A 22511-nucleotide genomic window follows, 5' to 3' on the forward strand; every position below is an offset into this window, starting at 1 on the left:
ACAGGCGGGCATCCATGAGAATTTGAGAAATACCTTGATTTCCCCATTATGTATCAACAATGTATCCCTATTTCCCACCCATTTGTACATTCATGATACACCCTATTTACACACTCCTATGTTCACACTCATTCACACCAATCACATGCACATCCCTATTTACAGCGTTTACACACACAGTCCAATTATTGATCCCTGAGGGATTAATATTCCTTCCTTACCTTTCTGCACCAGTTCCACCAAAATCTTAAAGCATTGTCTGCTTCTTGGACCTTGAGCGTGTAACTCTTATATATATATATAATTTTTATTAATTTTCTGTTTTACATTTTAGAATATTCATTTAAAGAACCTTAAAATATCAATGACATCCCTTCTCTTTCCATGGTTCATTTTGCATAACATAAATCCTTGCATATTTTATATTAACTAAACCAGTCAGTATTCCATTATTACATCCATCAAAACTTATTTACATTGTTGAATTTATCTTAATGCTGCCCACGTTTTCAAATATACACAATCTTCCTCCATATATTCAATAAACATTTTCCAATCTTCTTTAAATGTATGTTCTTCTTGTTCTCTTATTTTATATGCTAGGTCCGCAAGATGTGCATATTCCATCAGTTTACATTGCCATTCTTCTTTAGTTGAGACTTTGCTCGTTTTCCATTTTGGGGTGTCAGGAGTCCAGGTTCCCAGCTTGATAACACAGTAGGTATTAAAAAGGATGGTTTATTGCAAAAACAAACAGATAGCTTCGGATGGCTCTAACAAAGCCTCTGGGATCACTACTCAAGTTGACCCTTCTGAAGACTCCTTCCGGTGTCTACAGAAGATATTGAAATTATGACCTTTACATCTCTTGTTTTGCTTCCTATCTAGCAGCCCTCCCATTCACCGACTCTTCAGACTTATTGGATCAGCTCTAACCTCTTCTTTTTCAGAGAGGCTGTCTCTGAGTTTGTTTGCTCCATTTTGTGCTTCCTGCGAGCTTTGGCTGTGTTCTAGCCTGCTCTCAGTTACTGCCTTATCAGACTGCATGTCAAGGTCAGGAAAAACCGAAGTCTGCAGCTGTTGGCTCTCCCCGTCTGACTAACAGCTAAGCCTCTCTGTTCCTGGCTGCTTTCTACTGTTGGCTGCAACCCTTCGCTTGGAGCTGGCTCATTCCTGACATTGGGCTAACAAAACATGAGCTGCAGTAGTGGCATACATAAATAACCTGGGAATTTCCGTCTGAATTATCCCCAACAAAAAGGACTCTGTTGTTGTTTTGAAAAGTACTTTAAAACATTTTTTTTTCAGTTCATTATGAATTATTTCCCAGTACTATTTTATCCTTTTACAGGTCCACCACATATGACAGAACATACCCCCAGTCTTATTGCACCTCCAACACTTATCTGATTCAGTCTGAGTGTAACTCTTCAGCAGTCACAATGGAAGATATTTCTTCCAGTTTCTGAGGAGGGGCCAATGTTTTGGATATCCAGGTTTCCATGTCACAACAATAGTGTAGCCACTGGCTAGGGTGCTATCAAAGACTGCAGGATACATATAGATCTGGTTCCCTTCACCCCCTTAATTGAGTTTCTTCTTAAAAAAAAAATATGAGAGGGAAATGACACTCTCTTTATCACTCTATGGCAAATGCCTTAAAGCAGGACCAGACTGTGTGGGGAGATACTGAGAGAAAGTGGTGTTGCTGTAATTATATATGGTAGTTATCCATATACCTCATCATACTCCACTAAGTCACACGGTGTAACCTCAAATTTATTATTTTAACTAAACGTGTATTTATTTGCTATTATTCACTTTTATGCAATGTTGTGAAGTAAATGGATTGGAGCCTAGTACTGATTTTAATTTAGGAGAAGCAATGCAATCCTATGCATGCCTATCCATTGTGCTCATTCCCAGGTAGGTGGATTTGCAGCTTTATAGTTTATTTGGAACATCTATATTTACTCAAATAAAAAAGAGGGAGACAATGATAATTCACTGGAACAGAAATGAACAAAGGAGTTTACCGTAAGGCAGCTGTGCACAAATTGCTTAGCTTTCAATACAAAATACAAGTATTTCCAGCCACAAAGGGATAAATTCGGCACGCAATGAAGCATGAGTTTTGAAAGTATAAACAAAAATTACAGCTGTTTTCTTGCACTGTTGTTAACAATTCTTATAGCCTCTTCCAAAGTGGATGTTACTTTAACTGCACAATTTCATGATACTAATATTGGATGTAAATCCTTTCATTTCTCATCTGCGATATACTAATGGAATCCTTTTTATGCAGTTGATCTAATAATATCTGCTGCTCTCTCCCCTTCCATTATTTCTATTTCTAAGTGGGAAAATGCACAACAAAGTTAGGGAGGGATATTCATTGTGAATATCTTTCTATTGTTGCCTATGGTAATTCTTCTTGTTTGCTTACAAAATCGCATCTCCATTTGTATTGTGATCACTTTAAATGAGTATGGGGACATGTTGTTTTGCCAAAGCATCTATTATATAACTTCTCCTTCCTCACTAACACGGCAAACCTCTGCTCGTCTCTTCATAAGTAAATCCTTGAGTTCCTTTTAACCTATACAGAATAGAATTATGCTATTAGTCTAAAATGCCCTTTCAAAACGTGAACATTTCAGATGCCTCAGAGCTGGGGTAGGTGTCTTTCAATATATTTTGAACTACACTGGCCATGACCATTGACCATGCTTGCTGTGGATGATAGGACTTGTAGTCCAAAATATCTGGAGAGTACTACATTTGTTACCCTTGTCCCAGAGAGTTGTGGGTGAGGCCCACTCTCAATCATAGTTTTGGGATTAAAAACATTCACTAGTGATGTAAATAAAGAAAAACCGGTGTGCGGAGTCATCCTTTTTTCTTTTTCTTTTACATAAAGTTCAGGGTACAGAAAAGTAAAGCAAATAGAACAATAACAACAACAAACAAAATAAACAAGTGTGGGACAATCAAAATTTAAATCTATGAGATAGGTTCCATATCTATATCAAATATCGTCCATAAATGTCAGGGACTGGGCGGAGGAGGAATGGTGGAAACTCCCTCCCCAGCCTGACCCTTCCAGAGGAGGAGGAGGAGGAGGAGGAGGAGGAGGAGGAGGAGGAGGAGGAGGAGGAGGAGAAGAAGAAGAAGAAGAAGAAGAAGAAGAAGAAGAAGAAGAAGAAGAAGAAGAAGAAGAAGAAGAAGAAGAAGACAGTTCAGAATTACACTGGGGGTTGAGGGAGGTCACAGTTTAGAGGCAGATGAGGGGGAAAGCTGGGATATAATGGGAGAGAAGGAGGAAGAAGCACCAGAGGGGGGACAGCTGACGGGCACAATGTATTTAGAAAGCATTCCAGACCCCCGTCTCCCAGAATCTGGCGAGCATTGAAAGTAGGAGAGCAGAGAGTTCAGAGGCAGAGGGCACTTCTCAGCACCCATAGTGATGACGCATGAAGGGAGAGAGGGAGGGGGTGGAGACTCACTTAGGGCACCACCATTTTTCCAAGAGGCTGCATTCCAAGCCTCTCTCCGTGAATACTGAATAAAAAGCAGTTGGTAAGAACTTTTCCTTGTCTTATTTGCACTTGTGGAGGAAGACAACTGTGGGGGGTACGGTGAGCACCGGGTGTCAGCCGTGAGGACGGGTGACATCACTGCACCACCCACCCCCGCTCGCTGTGTTGACGGCGCCCCTGGACACTCACTGCATGGGTGGCAGGCTGCTAGGGATGCTGCTGCTGCAGGCGGCTAATGGCTGTTGGAATCGGGGGCCGAAAAGCCAGCTGGCTCTCCCTCTCAGCCTTTCCACTGCGGAGATCTATCGAGCTCTGCTCTCTGATGTGCATCTGTGACTCAAGCTGAAGTGCAGTCTTGAGCACACATTACTCAGCAGTGTAAACTGCGCAACAGATGAGGCTTGAGGCGTGGGCACATTCAAAACTACGCATTTATTATAAATAAATCAGGACAAAGAAAACATGGCATCTCTCCTTGCCGTCTTCTCGGAGAGAGACTGAAAAAACAAAAGCAATACAGAGCGGAAGTTCCACTCACGCCAGCAATCTGTGCAGGAATGTAAACAGACATGTGACGAGTAACAATCCACATATCTGCAGCAAAAGGTGGAATGGAATTCGCAACAGCGGTACCCCCCCACATGCCATGTAGGCGGTGGGTGGCTAAGGATGCTCGCCATGTGGGCGGCTAGCTCTGCCCCCGCAGGCCAGCTAGCCCCACACCCACACCGCTCCAATTGCCGGGGAAGGTAGCGCCGCTCCTGCTTATCCGTTCTTGGTGGCCTGCCGTGGGGGTTGGATTCACTTCCGCCTGACAATAATGTTCTGTGGGTTGTGGGAGTCATACTTGTAGCTTGATGAAAGCAAGTGTTGTAAAAATGGGTCTTGGAAAGAAGAAAGAATCCAGGACACAAGTTTCTTCCACAGACCTCACAAGGAGAACTATATCCAGGGATGTTTATGGTGTTCCGTTTTGGATGGGATTATCTACATTACAAGCTGAAAATGGTTTAACAGGAACTCAGGGAACTGTGGTTCTCTCATGGTGGGGGAGGCTATCAGAAATTTCTCAGCACTCTCTCCAATCTCCAAGTTCTTTGGAGGAAGTATGGGTGGTATTCAACTAAATCAGACATCCCCAAACTGCGGCCCTCCAGATGTTTTGGCCTACAACTTCCATGATCCCTAGCTAACAGGACCAGTGGTCAGGGAAGATGGGAATTGTAGTCCAAAACATCTGGAGGGCCGAAGTTTGGGGATGCCTGGTCTAGAGTCACCTAGACTTCGTGGTCCTCTTGCCAAATACGGTGACCTTGGTTTTATCATAGTTAATTTTTAGATGCTCTTTTTTACACAGCTGTCCAAATTTAACCCACATCCTTCTAAGTCCGAATTTATTCTGAGATAACAAAACTAAATCATTGGTGTAGAGCAGAATTGGCACTTTATGATTCCCAAGGGTGGGAGTGAAAAAGGAGGGGGATGCCATATCAGGGATGAGATTATTTATATAGTAATTAAATAGGAAGGGTGCCAGTATACATCCTTGCTTGACACCTCTGTTAACTGGAATTGCCTGTGAGACGGCACCTTGAAGACCCAGTCTCACTTGCATGAGGTTCCCTTGATGTAGTTGTCTTTTACTGATATCTGAATGGGCCAGTTTGTTCCACAGCTGTTCCCTGTCTATTAAATAAAAGATTGAGGAGAAGTCAACAAATGCAGCATAAGGAGTCTTATGTGGGCTTTTGGTGAATTTACAAATTAGGTGGTACAAAACAAAAAGTTGGTCTGTGGTGCACCTTCCCTTCTTAAATCCTGCTTGTTCTTCATGGATGATGGCTTGTTTGCTGTCCCATTCCAGAATTTTATTTAATAGATATCGTGCGTATAATTTGGAAGCCACGTCTAGGAGACTAATGGGTCTATAGTTATGAGCAAAATAAGGCCCGGGAGCCGGAGCCGGCCCAATCACCTTCTAACTCTGGCCCGCGGATGGTCCGGGAATCAGCGTGTTTTTACATGAGTAGAATGTGTGCTTTTATTTAAAATGCATCTCTGGGTTATTTGTGGGGCATATGCATTCGTTCATTCCCCCCCCCTTCAAAATATAGTTTGGCCCCCCACAAGGTCTGCTGGAAAAGTTTGTTGACCCTTGGTTAGGAGGATCTGATAGGTCTCCTTTTGTGCGCCACCACAAGGGGATGTCTTCAGTCATGTTTATGTGAGTAAATAGTTTGGCCAAAATTGGGGCCCACCAATTTACATCCGAAGAGAATATCTTCACCCAGTGCTTTCTCAGGACACAGCGACATCATCAGTTCCCCGATCTCTATAGTGGAAACAGGTGGCCAGCCAGGGAGATTCGTAGAGTTATCTGGCCTATAGGGGATTAAGTTCATTTCACTGCCATAGATATCACTAAAGTGGGTCACCCATGTTTCAAGTGTTAAGAGGGATTCAAGCCCGAAAGGTTTGTCTGATAGGCCTCCTTGAACTAGGCTCCCAAACTTAGCTTTGTTCTCCTCAATGAGAGCAAGGATGAGAGATTTCCAGCTATTTTCACAGTATGCCTTTTTTTACTCCCTTATCAGAGTTTTGTACTCTTGTCATCTCCGTTGTAAGAGAGTAATGGCCTCATCTGATCAAACAGACTGGACTTGTCAGGTCAATTTGGTCAGTTCTTTCTTCTTGGACCTACAGTCCCTGTCGAAGCAGCTCCAGGCACTAGCAGGAGTTTTAAGTTGGGAGGTGGAAATCAGCAGTGGCCTGAATTCCTTAATTATCTCCTGATACAGCTCCCAAATGTTCCTGGTCTCTTCTAGGGCTTGGAGGCGTAGCCTCTGGAGTTTTTCCGTGGCCATTCTCTGTTTGATGATACAATCAATTTGGTGGGACCATTTAAGCCTTCTCTCTTCATGGAAGTGGCCCACCATTTTAGTTTCTCCCTCCAACCGTGGAGTTTCCACAATCAGGTATAAAAAGAATGGTGGGGCAGAGGGAGAATAATATACACAAACCATTTTCTTAATAGTTTTTAAAGGCTTTTAAAAAAAACAGGTTTGAAATATGATGGAAATTGGAAGTCATAGCTGTCAGTTCAGGGACAGTTCATTGGTGGCCAAAGAACTTGTTGCACGGTGACATGTGGTGTCATTCAACAATGGGAGCTTCATACATAGACATATTTTGTTGCTAGCTTCAAGTTGCAGATGAAACCAAAGGGAACCAGAGACTGGAATTTTTATATAGACGGTATGATTATCTGCAAAGTAGACTTTGCCAGAAATATCCCTCTGGCTTGTTCCAAAAGCACTGCAGTTAAGAAGGACAGGCTGTCAGTCTTCCCCAGAGCTCTTTGTAACTGAGTAGAACCATATCTGCTAAGTACCCCGTTTTCCCCGGGAAACCCCTGTATTTTCTTACCGTTTCCCACAGGTGTCCCGAATGGCAAAATACCCCGTATTCCACCAGATTACGGAGCTCCTGCCAGCAACCATGTTCTTCTGGTGCAGCGCCGGCACCGGAAGTCGCTTCTATGCACTTCCGGACATGCATAGAAGCGACTTCCGATGCCGCTGTGCCCATTTCCAAAATGTCTGCAGTGCCAGAAGGCGCTTCTACGCATGTCCGGAAGTGCATAGAAGCGACTTCTGGCACTGCGGACATTTTGGAAATGGGCACAGCGGCATTGGAAGACGCTTCTACACATGTCCGGAAGTGCGTAGAAGCAACTTCCGGTGCCGCGGCGCTGCTGATCCCGGATTTTTCAATCCGGAACTTGGCACCTATGAGTAGAACATTCACATAAACGAAGTTTGGCAAAAGCAACTTTAAGAATCCATTTCTGAGGAGGCTATTCCCCCTTCCCCTCCATAGCACATCTGACTCATACACAGTGATCTTAAAACACTGTTTATTTATCTTTTAAGAAGAGACAATAGGATATTTTTCATCTAATAAATAAATATAGTTGAAGATCAATCCTATAAACGTGTACTCAGAAGTAAGTCTCATTGAGGTTGATGGTGCTTACTCCCAGAATGGGCAGAAGATCAAAGCCTTTACTCCATTTCATTTGTCTCCCAGCCAAACTGCTAAAAGTGGGTAGGGTTGGGCTGCTCAAGATATTCCTCATGCGCTTATTCAAATCCCAACTGGAATGCATATCTTTTTTCCCCCATATAGATTTTATGTTTGACAAAGGAAGAGCAATCATCTTCTTAATACCGCTTCCCAAAGATTTCACAATTAGCTTAACATGGCAACTATACTTAAAAAAATATCTTTGGAAAAGAAAATACATCTGTTTGTGTCAGGATATTGTACATCTTAAATCGTTTAAGTTGTGGGTTCCCCCATAGCAAAGTGCTTTAAATCAATTCAACTCCATTAAGAGAAACATGTAAGAAATCTAGCCCTGTATTCTGTTCCTCAGATGCTCCCTTTTCCATCTACCGGTAGTTTTGCAATTTTGAAAAGGAGGTGGGGTGGGGGTGGGGGCTCAAATGTCCCCCAAGCTGCCTGTCAGCATGTAGCAAGGCCACAATTGCTGCTCACTTTGCCCCTATTCTGGGTTGGCTGCTAAATTTCAGTCAGCGCTTTTTAGGAGAATGGATTTGGATTGGAAGATTCCAGTTGCTGCCATAGTGCCATATGCTTCTTATCAACCAGAGAATAGACTTCAGGTGTTTTATGAACGCCTCAGTGTTATATACTCTCAGTGAAATCTAGATACCTGAAAAGTAAACAACATCTGCAAAGCAGTTTATAAATCTGCCTTCGGAACAACTAACTTTCACATTTCTCTTTGCTTGGTATTTCACAGGATTTTAGCATTTTAATTGTATGACTCTTGTGGGTTTGTTTCTTTCGCAGCTCCAAGACCCATTGGGGGGGGGATAAGAATTTCCATTAAATCTCTCCAGCCTGCAGACTATCATTTTTAACAACCAAACAAGTAAACAAAATGTATTTTCTTCTGCTCATATCTGGAAACTTTTGTCCAATTCCCAACAATATGTTGGTACCCAGAATGCTCTTATTGCCTGCCATAAGGCAGGCATGGCCAAACTTGGTCCTCCAGATGTTTTGGGACTACAACTCCCATCATCCCTAGCTAACAGGACCAGTGGTCAGAGATGATGGGAATTGTAGACCCAAAACATCTGGAGGGCTCATATGGTCATGGGGGGGCAGGATGGGGCGGTACCTGGCGAAATGTTTTAGAGCAACTTCTTCCCGAAATGTGGCCTCGTTTTCTATTAAGGCCAATCTCCACAGAAGACACAAATAGGTATGACACATTATAATACAGTGAAAACCTCTAAATGTGAAAACACGGTTGACATTCTGCAAAAGAATCAAACCCAAACACATTCTTTAAAACTCACTTCAGAAGACACCTTTGCTGTAATGAGTACCTGGTTTCTAATTCGTTTAATTTTCCTTGTGACCCAAACAAAGCTTGTATGTGTGTGTTGTAAAAGGTCATATGAATAAATCTTTAATTATCAAAGGATGTAACATCATCCATTATTGATAAGAACCAACAATGTGGAATATGTGTTTATATATAAAATCCATTAGGAAGATAAGCTGACTCTAGTCCTAAAAATAATGCTAGAATTTCTCCTGCATATGGGGGAGGAGGAGCGATTGTCATCAAAAATAAGAAAATAATTTTTTTAAAAAAGTTATGGTTCTACAGCTAAAATAATTATTTTAGAATTCATAGCCTGCCTGCATATCTTTGCTGAAATTCACACTGCTGCCAGATCTAGCTCAAGTGTACTGTTTAGCTGCTGTGTTTTATTAGGGTTTGAATTATTGTGTGTGTGTGTGTGTGTGTGTATGTGTGTGTGTGTTTTATTATGCTTAAGTTGCTTTAGGTGGTGCGCTATGCTACGAAAGGCAGCCAGAAATAATTTTACGAATAAATAAAGTGTTGGGTAAAGAACTATTCTCTTTTGTCTACCCTAAAACAACAAGCAATCGGCCTCACTGTGTAACCCTGAGAAAAAGATGACTTCTAACCACTTGGCAGAATTCTTCATATACCTGAAAATTTACCTCCTGCTAAACGCATGGGATGCTCATCGATGGTTCTTCACCTCCCTAAAAAGGTGAGGCGGGTGGTTGCTGAAGAGAGGGCCTTTTCAGTGGTGGTACCCCTGTTATGGAATGTTCTCCTGCAAAAGACTCACCTGGCACCACATTAAGAACTTTCTAGTGCCAACTGAAGAACTTTTCATTTCACCAGGCCCTTTAGAGATGTCCCACCCGACTTCCTGCTAAGTACTAATAATCTGTTTTGCTGCCTTCACTGGTTTTTAGGCAGGAAATTGAACTGATTTTTTTTAGTAACGTTTTAGTACATTACAGGTAGGTAGCCGTGTTGGTCTGGATCGAAGTAAAATAAAAAAAAATTCCTTCAGTAGCACCTTAAAGACCAACTAAGTTTTTATTTTGGTATGAGCTTTCGTGTGCATGCACACTTCTTCAGATACAGTGAAATGGAAGTTTCCAGGCACTTATGTAGAGAAGGGGTGGGGAGGGGTGGGGATGGGGAGGGGAGATCACTCAGAAGGGTGGTGGAAATGGGTGATTGACTGACTGATAGCTGTTGATGATCGCAAACGACTGCAAATGGTTTTGCATGAAAAAGCAAGGGTTGAGATGGCTGAAGATCGCTTATCATGTATAATGAGATAAAAATCCGATATCTCTGTTCAAACCAGGTCCCTCCATGGTTTTGAGCTTGGTGATAAGTTGCAATTCAGCAACTTCTCTTTCCAGTCTATTTCTGAAATTCTTTTGTAGTAAGACAGCTACTTTGAGGTCTTGTATAGAATGTCCTGGGAGATTGAAGTGTTCTCCTACTGGTTTTTCTGTCTTCTGGTTCCTGATGTCAGATTTATGTCCATTTATCCTTTGGCGTAGGGTTTGGCCTGTTTGTCCAATATAGAGAGCTGAAGGGCACTGTTGGCATTTGATGGCATACACAATGTTAGAAGATGAGCAATTAAATAGTCCTGAGATGGTATGTTGGATGTTGTTGGGGCCAGTAATGGTGTTGTCTGGGTGTATGTGGCAGCAAAGTTGGCATCTGGGTTTATTGCAGGCTCTGGTACCAGTGTCCATGTTAAGTCTGGTGGTTGTATTATTGTGGGTGAGGAGTTGTTTAAGATTGGGTGGCTGTCTGTAGGCAATGAAAGGTCTTCCTCCCAGAGCTTGAGAAAGGGAGCTGTCATTGTCCAGGAGAGGCTGTAGATCTCTGATGATGCGTTGTACTGTTTTAGCTTGGGAGCTGTATGTGATGACTAGTGGTGTTCTGTTATTTTCTTTTTTGGGTCTGTCTTGCAGCAGGTTCTCTCTAGGTATCTGTCTGGCTCTGTTGATCTGTTGTTTAACTTCATCAGGTGGATATTTTAGTTCTAAAAAGGTTTGCTGTAGATCTCTTAGGTGAGATTCTCTGTCTGTAGAGTTGGAACAGATGCGGTTGTAACGTAAGGCCTGGCTGTATACGATGGATTGTTTGGTATGTTTGGGATGGTAGCTAGAAGCATGTAGATATGTTTGTCGGTCAGTTGGTTTTCTGTATAAGGTGGTGTCTATATGTCCATCCTGTATTTTTATAGTAGTGTCCAAAAAATGTATTTCTTGCATAGATTGGTTCATTGTTAGGTTGATGGTGGGGTGAAAGTCATTGAATGTCTGGTGGAAGGTTTCCAGGGTCTGTTGTCCATGTGTCCAGATAATAAAAATATCGTCAATGTATCGCAGGTACAGGAGAGGTTTGAGTGGGTAGGAGTTAAGGAAACGTTGTTCTAAATCTGCCATGAAGATGTTGGCATACTGTGGGGCTACTGAAGGAATTTTTTTTTTGTTTTAGTACATTGTTTGAACTCTTTGAGAACCCTGCAAAAATGCACTGATTGGGCAGCCAGAAAAACATTCTAAATAAAACAAACAAACATACAATTCATAAAATCTGTTGCAAAACTCTGAAGGCAATTTCATGGCTTCCGTTCTCTCCTCCACGCCCCCCACGCCCCGCAGCTCCAGCAGTTAGGAAATCCTTTAAAAAAACAGAATCTTCTTTGTGCTGCTATACAGAATGTACAAGATTTATAACCAGATGCATTGACACAACCCTGGCTAGCAAACAGGATCTCTTTATACATGTTGTTTATTTATTATTTACTGCTATTATTCTGCTTTAGACGAGTATATCCTTCGGGGAGCTAGGTCTGTTTCGGCAGGGGTGGTTCCTGGACATGCCGCCAACTGTTTTACATTAGTGATAACAGACTTGAGAGATCTCCAGGGCCAGCTCCAGACACTCGCTGGTTTCATGACAAGACTCAAGGATGCTGCAATCAATGTCACAATCACAGCTGCAGTCGCCGTTGTTTGAGTCGTCGCCTGAGGTCTGGTAATATCTATGGGAAGGGCAGCACACATTGGCCAACCAATTTTCACAGACATCGGGCAACATGAACAGAAAGTCCCAAAACTGGCAGAACAAGCAGGCCAGGATCAGTGTGGCACATTCATCTGTTTTCAAAAGGAGAAGAGCAAGGAGTGAGATTCACAGGAGGGAAAAACCCATGAACATTGGCTGCCCATTCAGTGCATGATAAAGAGAGACTTCTTGCACTTTCCCGAACTCAACCAGAAACTACCGGTAAATTAATATGGGCTCCAGATATCCAGAGCGCCTCTTGTAGGTGTTATTACCCTGTTTCTCCGAAAATAAGACATAGCCATAAAATAAGACATAGCAGGATTTTTAAGCATTCAAGGAATATAAGCCAAACCCCGAAAATAAGCCATAGTGATAGGCAGTTTAACCATGTAGGTTAAACTGTATCATACTTAGTAAAAAAAATAAGACATCCTCTGAAAATAAGCCATAGTGTTGTTGTTTTGAGGAAAAATAAATATAAGACGGTGTCTTATTTTCGGAGAAACACGGTATGTATACATGCACATACATCCCTTAATTATTCCAAATTAGGGATGTCCGAATCTATCCGTTCTGTGTTACTTTCACATATTTCTTACCCATAATGTGCTTCCATTGCATTTCCAGATCTATCACCTCTTTAAAGCGAAAAACCCTCTCAAACTTTTACAAACACTGTAGTGATACGCATTTAAAGGCATGTTTTACTAGCAACATTTCAGTGTGTTGAAATGATCACAACCTAATTAGTAACTATGCTGCACTCTGCACATGCATCTGAGAGGTGTGGATCAAGCAGGGATCGAGCAGAAATTCAGTACACTTTGCAGCTTAAATGGGCCCATTACAGTGGTAACTTGGTTCTCAAACGCCTTGGTACTCAACTTGGACCGCAAACACTGCAAACCTGGAAATAAGTGTTCCGGTTTGCAAACTTTTTTCATAAGCCGAACGTGATCCGTTTTGAGTGTTTCGCTTCTGATTTAAGTGCCACACTTCCATTTTGAGTGTTACGCTGGGGCCTGTCTGTTTTTGATATTTATTTTGCGTTTTTGTTTTTGCGGCTTTTTTTGTTTTGTTTTTGTGACTGTGTGGAACCCAGTTCAGTTACTGATTGATTGTTTGTGTGACTGCAGTACATTGTTTATTGCTTTCATTTTATGGATCAACGGTCTCATTAGATAGTAAAATTCATGTAAAAATGCTGTTTTAGGGGTTGTTTTTAAAAGTCTGGAATGAATTAATCCATTTTGCATTACTTTCTATGGGAAAGCGTGCCTTGGTTTTAGAATACTTTGGTTTTGGAACAGATTTCTGGAATGGATTAAGTCTGAGAACCAAGGTACCATTGTAACTTTTTTATAAGGGCTGTGACTGCTACGATGGCAAGGATTATCACAAAAGGAAGAAGAAGAAGAAGAAGAAGAAGAAGAAGAAGAAGAAGAAGAAGAAGAAGAAGAAGAAGAAGAAGAAGAAGAGGAGGAGTAGTAGTAGTTTGTATTTGATATCCCGCTTTATCACTACCCGAAGGAGACTCAAAGCAGCTAACAATCTCCTTTCCCTTCCTCCCCCACAACAAACACTCAGTGAGGTGAGTGGGGTTGGGAGACTTCAGAGAAGTGTGACTAGCCCAAGGTCACCCAGCAGCTGCATGTGGAGGAGCAAGGACGCAAACCCGGTTCCCCAAATTACGAGTCTACTGCTCTTAACCACTACACCATCTTTTGAATTTGGGATTCAGGCCTCATCATGGGACTGAAACTGCCTTGGTCGCGCTGGTTGATGGTTTCCGGAGGGCTAGGGACAAAGGTGAGAGCTGTTTCCTAGTTCTGCTGGATCTCTCAGCGGCCTTTGACACAATCGACCATAAGATCCTTCTGGACTGTCTAGAGGGGTTGGGAGCTGGGGGCACTGTCATACAGTGGTTCTGCTCCTTCCTCCTGGGCCATGTTCAGAAAGTGGTGGTGGGGGGGATGAGTGTTCAGACCCCTGGGCTCTCACCTGTGGGGTTGCCTCAGGGTTCCGTCCTCTCCCCCCTGCTTTTTAACATCTATATGAAGCCGCTGGGAGAGATCATCAGGGGGTTTGGGCTGGGTGTTCATCAGTATGCAGATGACACCCAACTCTATCTCTCTTTTAAATCAGAACCTGTGAAGGCGGTGAAGGTCCTGTGTGAGTGCTTGAAGGCAGTTGGAGGATGGATGGCGGCTAACAGATTGAGGTTGAATCCTGACAAGACAGAAGTACTGTTTTTGGGGGACAGGGGGAGGGCGGGTGTGGGGGACTCCATGGTCCTGAATGGGGTCATTGTGCCACTGAAGGACCAGGTGCGCAGCCTGGGAGTCATTTTGGACTCACAGCTGTCCATGGAGCCACAGGCTGTGTCCAGGGCGGCTGTCTATCAGCTCCATCTGGTATGCAGGCTGAGACCCTACCTGCCCGCAGACTGTCTCACCGGAGTGGTGCATGCTCTAGTTATCTCCCGCTTGGACTACTGCAATGTGCTCTACGTGGGGCTACCTTTGAAGGTGACCCGGAAACTGCAATTAATCCAGAATGCGGCAGCTAGACTGGTGACTGGGAGTGGCCGCCGAGACCTACATTGGCTCCCAGTAAGTTTCCGAGCACAATTCAAAGTGTTGGTGCTGACCTTTAAAGCCCTAAACGGCCTCGGTCCAGGATACCTGAAGGAGCGTCTCCACCCCCATCATTTAGCCCGAACACTGAGATCCAGCGCCGAGGGCCTTCTGGTGGTTCCCTCACTGCGAGAAGCAAAGCTACTGGGAACCAGGCAGAGGGCCTTCTCGGTAGTGGCGCCCGCCCTGTGGAACGCCCTCCCATCAAGGAGATAAACCACTACCTGACATTTAGAAAACACCTAAAGGCAGCCCTGTTTAGGGAAGTTTTTAAATCTGTGATATTTTAATGTATTTTGGTATTTGTTGGAAGCCGCCCAGAGTGGTGGGGGAAACCCAGCCAGATGGGCGGGGTGTAAATAAATAAATAAATAAATAATTGCAGTTAAGAGTGACATCCAGGACACAGTTAAATTAGCTTAATGTTGCTGAACTGTGCACTAGATCGCACCCACATCAGTTTGGTTCTCTCACTAGGAATGGACGAACCAATCAGTTTTGATCTCTCTTCGTTTCTCTTTTCCCCACTCTTCTTCAGTCTGCAAGATTTTGTGATCTTGTTTGTGAACAGCCCTGAGACCTCCGGGTATAGGGCGGTGTATAAATTAAATAAATAAATAAAATAGAATTGTTCTTCCCCCGTCCCATTATATCCTTACAATAACCCAGGTATCCCCAAACTTCGGCCCTCCAGATGTTTTGGACTACAATTCCCATTTTCCCTGACCACTGGTCCTGTTAGCTAGGGATCATGGGAGTTGTAGGCCAAAACATCTGGAGGGCCGCAGTTTGGGGATGCCTGCAATAACCCCATGAGGTAGGTAGGGCATAGCTGCCAAGTTATCCCTTTTTTTAAAAGGGATTTTCCCTTATGCTGAATAGGCTTCCTCGCGAGAAAAGGGAAAACTTGGCAGCTATGAGGTAGGGCTGAAATTAAGTGCCTGTCCCAAGGTCACCCAATGAGGTTCATGGCTGAACTCTCGTTTCACAGGTCCTAGTATGCCACTCTAACCACTATGCCACCGGCTCTACATAGACAGAGTGTATATATTGCATCTTCTCACATCAGTGAGAATATGTCAAGTCCTCTTTTTTATTTGTTTAGGAGTCAATAATGAGACCGCCATAATGGGCACATTAACGTTCTGTTAAGTTGGCTAATCTGCACTACCCTGCAAAGTGGTTAGAAGAATTTTAACGGACATCTGCACCTTTGTGCAACTGAAGAAGCAGGCAAATGGTATAGTCTCCCGCTGCTTGCAGGGATATAGAGATTGCCAAGTGGCGATATGCACACTACACCGTCTTGCCACTTGCTTAATTGTGATCTGTAATCACACTTTGATGTGCATTTATGCATAGAAGTCTCATTATACATCACAATCTCTTTAACGCAGCGAGCAGTATTAAACAAGAATTTCATCCCCAAGTACTTAAAAAAATAATAAGAGCCATGCGAAAGCTTCCTTAAACATCCCAAATGTTATATTAAAATGTAGTTTTACAATATCAGGTAATAACCCTAGAAGCACAGCATTGAATTAATTTCTATTAGTAAGCTATCACCCATAATATTATCAATTTTAATAGTTATCTAAATTTGTCAGGGATCTATTTAAGTTCAGACAAGCAAAAGTAACTTCCAAGTCAGTCCCGGAGAATGAAAATGACTAGATTTGGGAGATACTTAGTAAATTCATGCTTGTATTTTTTCTGAGTAAATGAACTGAAATAATTATCAAATTGAAACATTTTATAAGGTGACACTGCTGCATTTAATTGTATGAATTTACAGTGTAGAAAATGTAATCATTTTATCCAGTAGTCCATGGTGTAATTAAGGCTCTTCTCTTTTAGGTACTATATATTTATGAAATTCTTCCATCCCCACCCCCCACCCTTTTGCACCAAGATAGAAGGAATATCAAATTTGAAATTACTCATCAATTAGGGATCTTTTCAGTTCTTACTTGAAATGTAAGCTCTGTTTTCCTAATAATATGCACGATCTTCAGTTTATTAACCTTGTTGGCATCTGCATAATTTTAATCAGAGAATGGATATTGCTCTTAAGACTTTGCCCATTATTCGGGGGGAAGTACCACACAAAAAGCACAACATTTTAATAATAAAGTAATGTTTTAGCACATAGACCGTGCCGTACACTAAAGATGCTTTTAAATCCCCATCAGAGCACACGCCATGAAACCGTGCTAATGGAGAGGACATATTTTGCAAAATCTGCATGTATGAGCCTTTTTGCTTCCCCCTTCCCCTCATTTTAAGTGGGCGATGTATAATAAATAATAGATATTAGCAATTAAGCATCCATTTATATGCATTCATTTATATATATTTGAAAATAAATTAGCCACAAATTACAGCAACGCAGATGCAACCCTTCTGTTTTCTCTTCTGCTATCCAGACTGCTCGCAAAAAAGGGAAGACGTTATTGCATTTATCTCAATAAGAACAATGACCTCACCTCTCCATTGGTAGATTAATTATTACAAAAAGAACTATATTTAATAATACTGCTGGTCTGACTTCACCCTACATTTCCATGCTCTCGGTGGCTCTTGGCTGTCAATCCATGCTTGATTTGTGCTGCATTGTAACCTGATCCAAACGTACAACATTGATGTAGGATTTTTCCAATGATGTTGCTGGGCTGGAAAGTGAGTTGCCTTCTTGCTTCCAATTGAAGTGCTGGGCTACATGCCCGACTTCAACAAAAATGCACTATTTTGGCTCTTGTGTTGTGTATTAATTGCATTTTAGTGACTGTCTCTAAAACAAAGATTTAAGTTTTCCCCCTTCTGCATGCATTGCAATTTTGAAAGGTTTAACCCCGAGGTAATGTTTTATCTCAAGATAATTATCATTTACCCCCATGTTTCATTAAAGGTAGGCTAAATCTGCCTCCTGATTGATTTGTCACATGCCTCTGGTTAATGATTTCCACCCCACTTGCTGCAACTTAAAGTGAGAGCAGCCGAATGCAACGGAGAGCATTATATAATTCTCCTGTTCTAGAGTTACTTACACGCACACACACTTTGATGCTTCCCTAGTGCTTCTGTATAACCGGATTTCACTAGTCATTGTTATTCAGCGGTTAAGATGTGTGTCCATTAGTGGATCCATTTGTGTGTACGGAGCTGTCCCTTCAATTTAAGTTACCGTAAAGTGAAAGCCGCTGGGTGAAAGGCAGAGAAGGTTCTAAGCCCCCACCCCCTTGCAAAGTAACAGTGTTTGAAGCATGTGCACAAGCTCTCTCTGGAAATCAATAGGTGCTTTCAGGTATGTGTGAATTGTTGCAAGCACTCAGAGGCAACATGTTTTAGCCAGAGATCCACGTTTGATAAGCTGAACATGTTGATAATGATCTTTGCTGTGGTTTAAATTAAGCGGTCCACGAGGCTATGTTTGGTAGAGGGCATCTACATTTGCTGAGCCCGTTCCCTTAATACTTGCCACAACGGTTAAATGTTTTCCTGTTACGGGAGATAGGAGAATTCCAATTATTGCGAGAGATCAGTCATAAAATAGATGCGACCCTAATGGTTGCTTTGGAGCATTGTGGTTTATTGTGCTGATCTGTACTTAGTACTTCTTCGTTCAAGGATCATTAATATGATAGATGTGACAAGATCCATCTATTTGATGGCAATCCCTTCCAAGGCTGCTTTATAAATTGCAACATCAGCAACTTTTCATCCAAGGGCCAAACACTTCCCAGATGTTATACTGGGGCATTTCATGCCTCTGGACTGTGAATGTTTAAAATTAAGGAATTAGAGGCAGTATAAACAAAGGCACACCACTCTGCAGGAGCTAAGGCGCGCTGGGCTTCCATAGCACAACAGACTTGCAACTTTATACCGTATTTACTCAAATGTAATGTGCACCTTTTTGGGGTACAATTAGGTCGCGAAAATCAGGCTGCACATTAGATTTGATGGCACATTAGATTCGATTGCAAGCTTGAAAAACACCGCTGGCATAGCAAATACTTTTTTTGGTTTAAAGGTTTTGAAAATTGAGGTGCGCATTAGATTTGATGGCACATTGGATTCACGTAAATACAGTAGGTGTCAAAAACACATGGAGCTGCCTTATGCTGAGTGAGGCCGTGGGTCCATTTATCTCAGTATTGCCTACACTGACTGGCAGAGGACCTCCAGGGTTTACAGACAAGGGTTTACATAATATTGGGTGGCAACTCGGGGTATGGGTAAAAAGTGAAAGTCAGATGGAAATTAGGAACAAGGCTGTCAGGATTGGTGCCACATTCTGGAGCAATCCAATACCCATGTTAAGACATAGATCACATGGTAATGGCCAACAGTAAATACAGTGAAATGCTGGATTTTGTTTGTTTGTTTGTTTTGAACTATTAAATCAGTCTTAATACGTTTCTGAGCACAATTTGAAGTGTTGGTGTCTGACCTTTAAAGCCCTAAACAGTCTCGGCCCAGTATACCTGAAGGAGCATCTCCACCCCCATTGTTCAGCCCGGACACTGAGGTCCAGCGCAGAGGGCCTTCTGGCAGTTCCCTCACTGCGAGAAGTGAGGTTACAGGGAACCATGCAGAGGGTCTTCTCAGTAGTGGCACCCTCCCTGTGGAACTCCCTCCCATCAGATGCCAAGGAAATAAACAACTATCTGACTTTTAGAAGACATCTGAAGGCAAACCCTGTTTAGGGGAGCTTTTAATGTTTGATGTTTTATCGTGTGTTTAATATTCTGTTGGCAGCCGCCCAGAGTGGCTGGGGAAACCCAGCCAGATGGGTGGGGTATAAACGGGTGGGGTATAAACTCAGCCCTTTCCTCCTGCCCCATTGCTACACCTGGTGGCAGGCTTGTTGACGGTGGAAATGGGGCGGGGAGCATTTTGTAACCGTGGGCAGGAACTCCATGCCCCCTGCAGTTCCAGGGTTGTGAGCAAGGCTGAGCTCATCACTCACTCACCAGAGAATGGCAGCACAATTCTTGTAGCTGAGCAAAAAAATGGAAACTTGATGTTCCCACACAACGTGCTTATGTGAACACGAAGTACCGAAGAAGAACCTGGTGGCAAAATGTAGCCTCAGGAACCAGAAATGTAGGGCCAGTCAGGAGCAGTGGAAAGCAGATGCAGCCCCAACTCAGAACAGGACCACTTTTCTTTTCACAATGGAAATGCCAGGAGATAGGATGATAACGATAACGTCTTAAGAAGGGCTGGATATCATTTTGGCCTTGAGGTCTTCATGTGTTGGCGAGCAGCAGATGGAACCCCCCCCTCTCTCACACACATGCATGTTCCCTAAGCACTTGCCACCTAAGGTGGCTGCCTCACTCTTTCTAATGGTGGAAAGAGGGGCTCTATTATTGGGGCAAAGCTGCAGCAATAGCCTCCTGGCATAAAGGGGAAAGGCAGCAGTGAGGTCAGGGCTGCACAGCGCTCCAGCAGAAGCACTGCATTGGCTCCATGCAGCCCTGACGTTGCATTGGCTCCATGCAGCCCTGACGTTGCATTGGCTCCATGCAGCCCTGACGTTGCAGCTGCCTCACCTCTCCCAGTGAGCAACGTCATCGTTCATGATCCCTCTCACAATCTCAATCCCTTCCTCGTGAGTATATGTGTGTTTGTGTACAGAGCATTTAAATGGATTACGTCTAGGGCTCTGCGCTGTTTTCAAAACGTACCATTACTGTCCCTCTCGTGGACTGATGCATCATCTTCAAGGTAGCTGAACTGTGTCCTGCATTTCTCCAGGGACGACAGTGTAGATGCACTAGATTCTGACAGTTTTCTTTCATTTTTGGTGTCCTTGGATGGCACATCTGGGATGCCGAATTCTGAGACTGAGCTGAGAACAATACCTTTCATAGGCTTCTCATCCTTAATTGCTAGCTGATTTTCTAGAGTGGGGAAGATAATAAAAATGGTCAGGAAGCTGAGACATTTAGAGATTGCTCCAATATGTACAGTATAGCACACATGTCGTATGCAATGTCCCAATGCCATCAACGAAATGACAAGGTTCAGGTAGTTGCTGCTGTAGCTATCATGGGCTCATATATATTTTTGTAATGCAGAAACATTTTAATGCTGCCCTTTTATTGAAAAAAAATCAAGGCTGTTTATTTAAATAATCACCATCATCACAAATAAGGTTGCCAGGTGTCCACTATTTGAGCGGACAGTCCGCTTTTTTTCACATTATGTTCACTATTTTTTTCCCACAAAATAGTGGACTTTTTTTATTCAAAAGCTTTATGATGAAATGGTACGTAATCTAAAGCTGTACAGTCTAAGAGAATAAGGATAGGAGAATCACGTTCTGTCTTTTTTTTTCATAAGTAAGAATAAGACAAAGATCGAATACCCATTGAACTCGATTCTCCCAAAAAATTATTAATTCTACTCAATTATTTCACAAGACATTTAAAAAATGGGGGGGGGAGGCGCCTCTTGCCGGAGTTCTGCCCCGCCTGTTCCTGACTCGCGGGGAGAACAAAAGGGAGAGGCGCGAAAGAAAAAGACGCCTCTTCCTGTTCCTGACGCGCAGGAGCAGCAGCAAATAAGAAAATATATAATTTAATTTAAACCCCCCCCCCCGCTTGTCCACTATTTTTTGGAAGCAGACCTGGCAACCCTAATCACAAAACACAACAGAACAATAAGCTATACATCTTGTTACTCACTGACATATAGACAAGGATCACGAGGCTAGCAAACTTTGACTTAGAGATGTCCTGGGATTAGGAAACAGGGAATTGACTCAGAAGTTCAGGCTCTTAACCAGGCACCTCTTACAAATTAAGCAAGGAAGCTTCAACTAGATTTCCCCTCAGATCCATTTCATTTGCACACAGTCATATATTGCTCCTGTTCCTTTGAGGCCAAGTCCCAGAGACCCTTCCAGTCATTGTTTTTAGAAGATGCACAGGTAAGAACAATTTGGCTGTGGGAAAATTTAGCTATCCTCAATTTAAAGTGTAACTCCCCCCGCCCTTTTAAAGCACACCCTCAAATTCTGTGCAATTTCCAGTGTTCCCACTATGGCCCAAGAAATGCACTTGAGCATTCAATAGCACTAGACGGAGAGAATCAGAAGGAAATAATCAGTAAATGCTAGATTAGCATTTGCTGTATCCACAAGCTGCCCTGTGCAACAAGCTGAGTTTTATCCTTCAAGTGCTATTGGAGAGGAAATCAAAATGAGAAGTATAAAAGGCATAGATTTAACCTGAATTCCCCATTACAACACCCTCAAAGGAAAGGGTAAGAAAAAAGCTGCCATTCAAGGACTTTTGTTTGTTCAAGAATGAAAATAGAGTGCATTTTACTGTCAGGCTCTTATTCTGAAAAGCTTCCACTAAGTAATGTTATACGTGTCTTGTTACAGCAAGATCAAGTCCTAGTACAATCGCCATAACAAGCAACTTGCTATGACAAGCAGGATCCTGTCTTCCAGAAAACATTGTAGTCGAGAGAAAGCATTGCACAATTATAGGTCTCCATTTCATATTTTTATGCAATTACCCTCAACTCAGCCATGGGCCCATCTACATTGTGTCTTTTATCAATCTAATGATTGCAGAACGTGCCTACAGAAATATAAAGGAAAGCAGGCCGGCATGAAATCACATGGTTACCTCTTTCATTTAGAGTCCAGTATTCTATGGCTATGATAAAAGGTGCAAAGCTTTGGGGGGCAGGGGATGAAATGAATGAAGTCTAATAAACATGCAAAATATATAATGCTTTTTTTGCTATTATTAATGGACAGTTTAAATGTTAGCGCAACAATGATTTAAGTTACAATTAAATGTAGCCAGGATGTTCAATTCCAAACGCCAGTTTCTAACA

General features: G+C 42.6%; 1 protein-coding gene across 1 annotated transcript in view; it reads right to left on the reverse strand.

Moving 5' to 3' along the window:
• Positions 1-11838: 11838 nt before the first annotated feature.
• MDFIC2 (MyoD family inhibitor domain containing 2) overlaps positions 11839-22511 on the reverse strand; it is a 47634-nt gene continuing 36961 nt past the window's right edge. The window contains exons 4-5 of the mRNA XM_035099414.1: positions 20342-20557; positions 11839-12098 (exon numbers count right to left, since the gene is read on the reverse strand). Of these exons, the coding sequence (XP_034955305.1) occupies positions 11839-12098; positions 20342-20557 (476 nt within the window). The remainder of the gene's footprint in view (positions 12099-20341; positions 20558-22511) is intronic.

Source organism: Zootoca vivipara, chromosome 2 (genome assembly GCF_963506605.1).
Source record: "Zootoca vivipara chromosome 2, rZooViv1.1, whole genome shotgun sequence".
Classification (NCBI taxonomy): domain Eukaryota; kingdom Metazoa; phylum Chordata; class Lepidosauria; order Squamata; family Lacertidae; genus Zootoca; species Zootoca vivipara.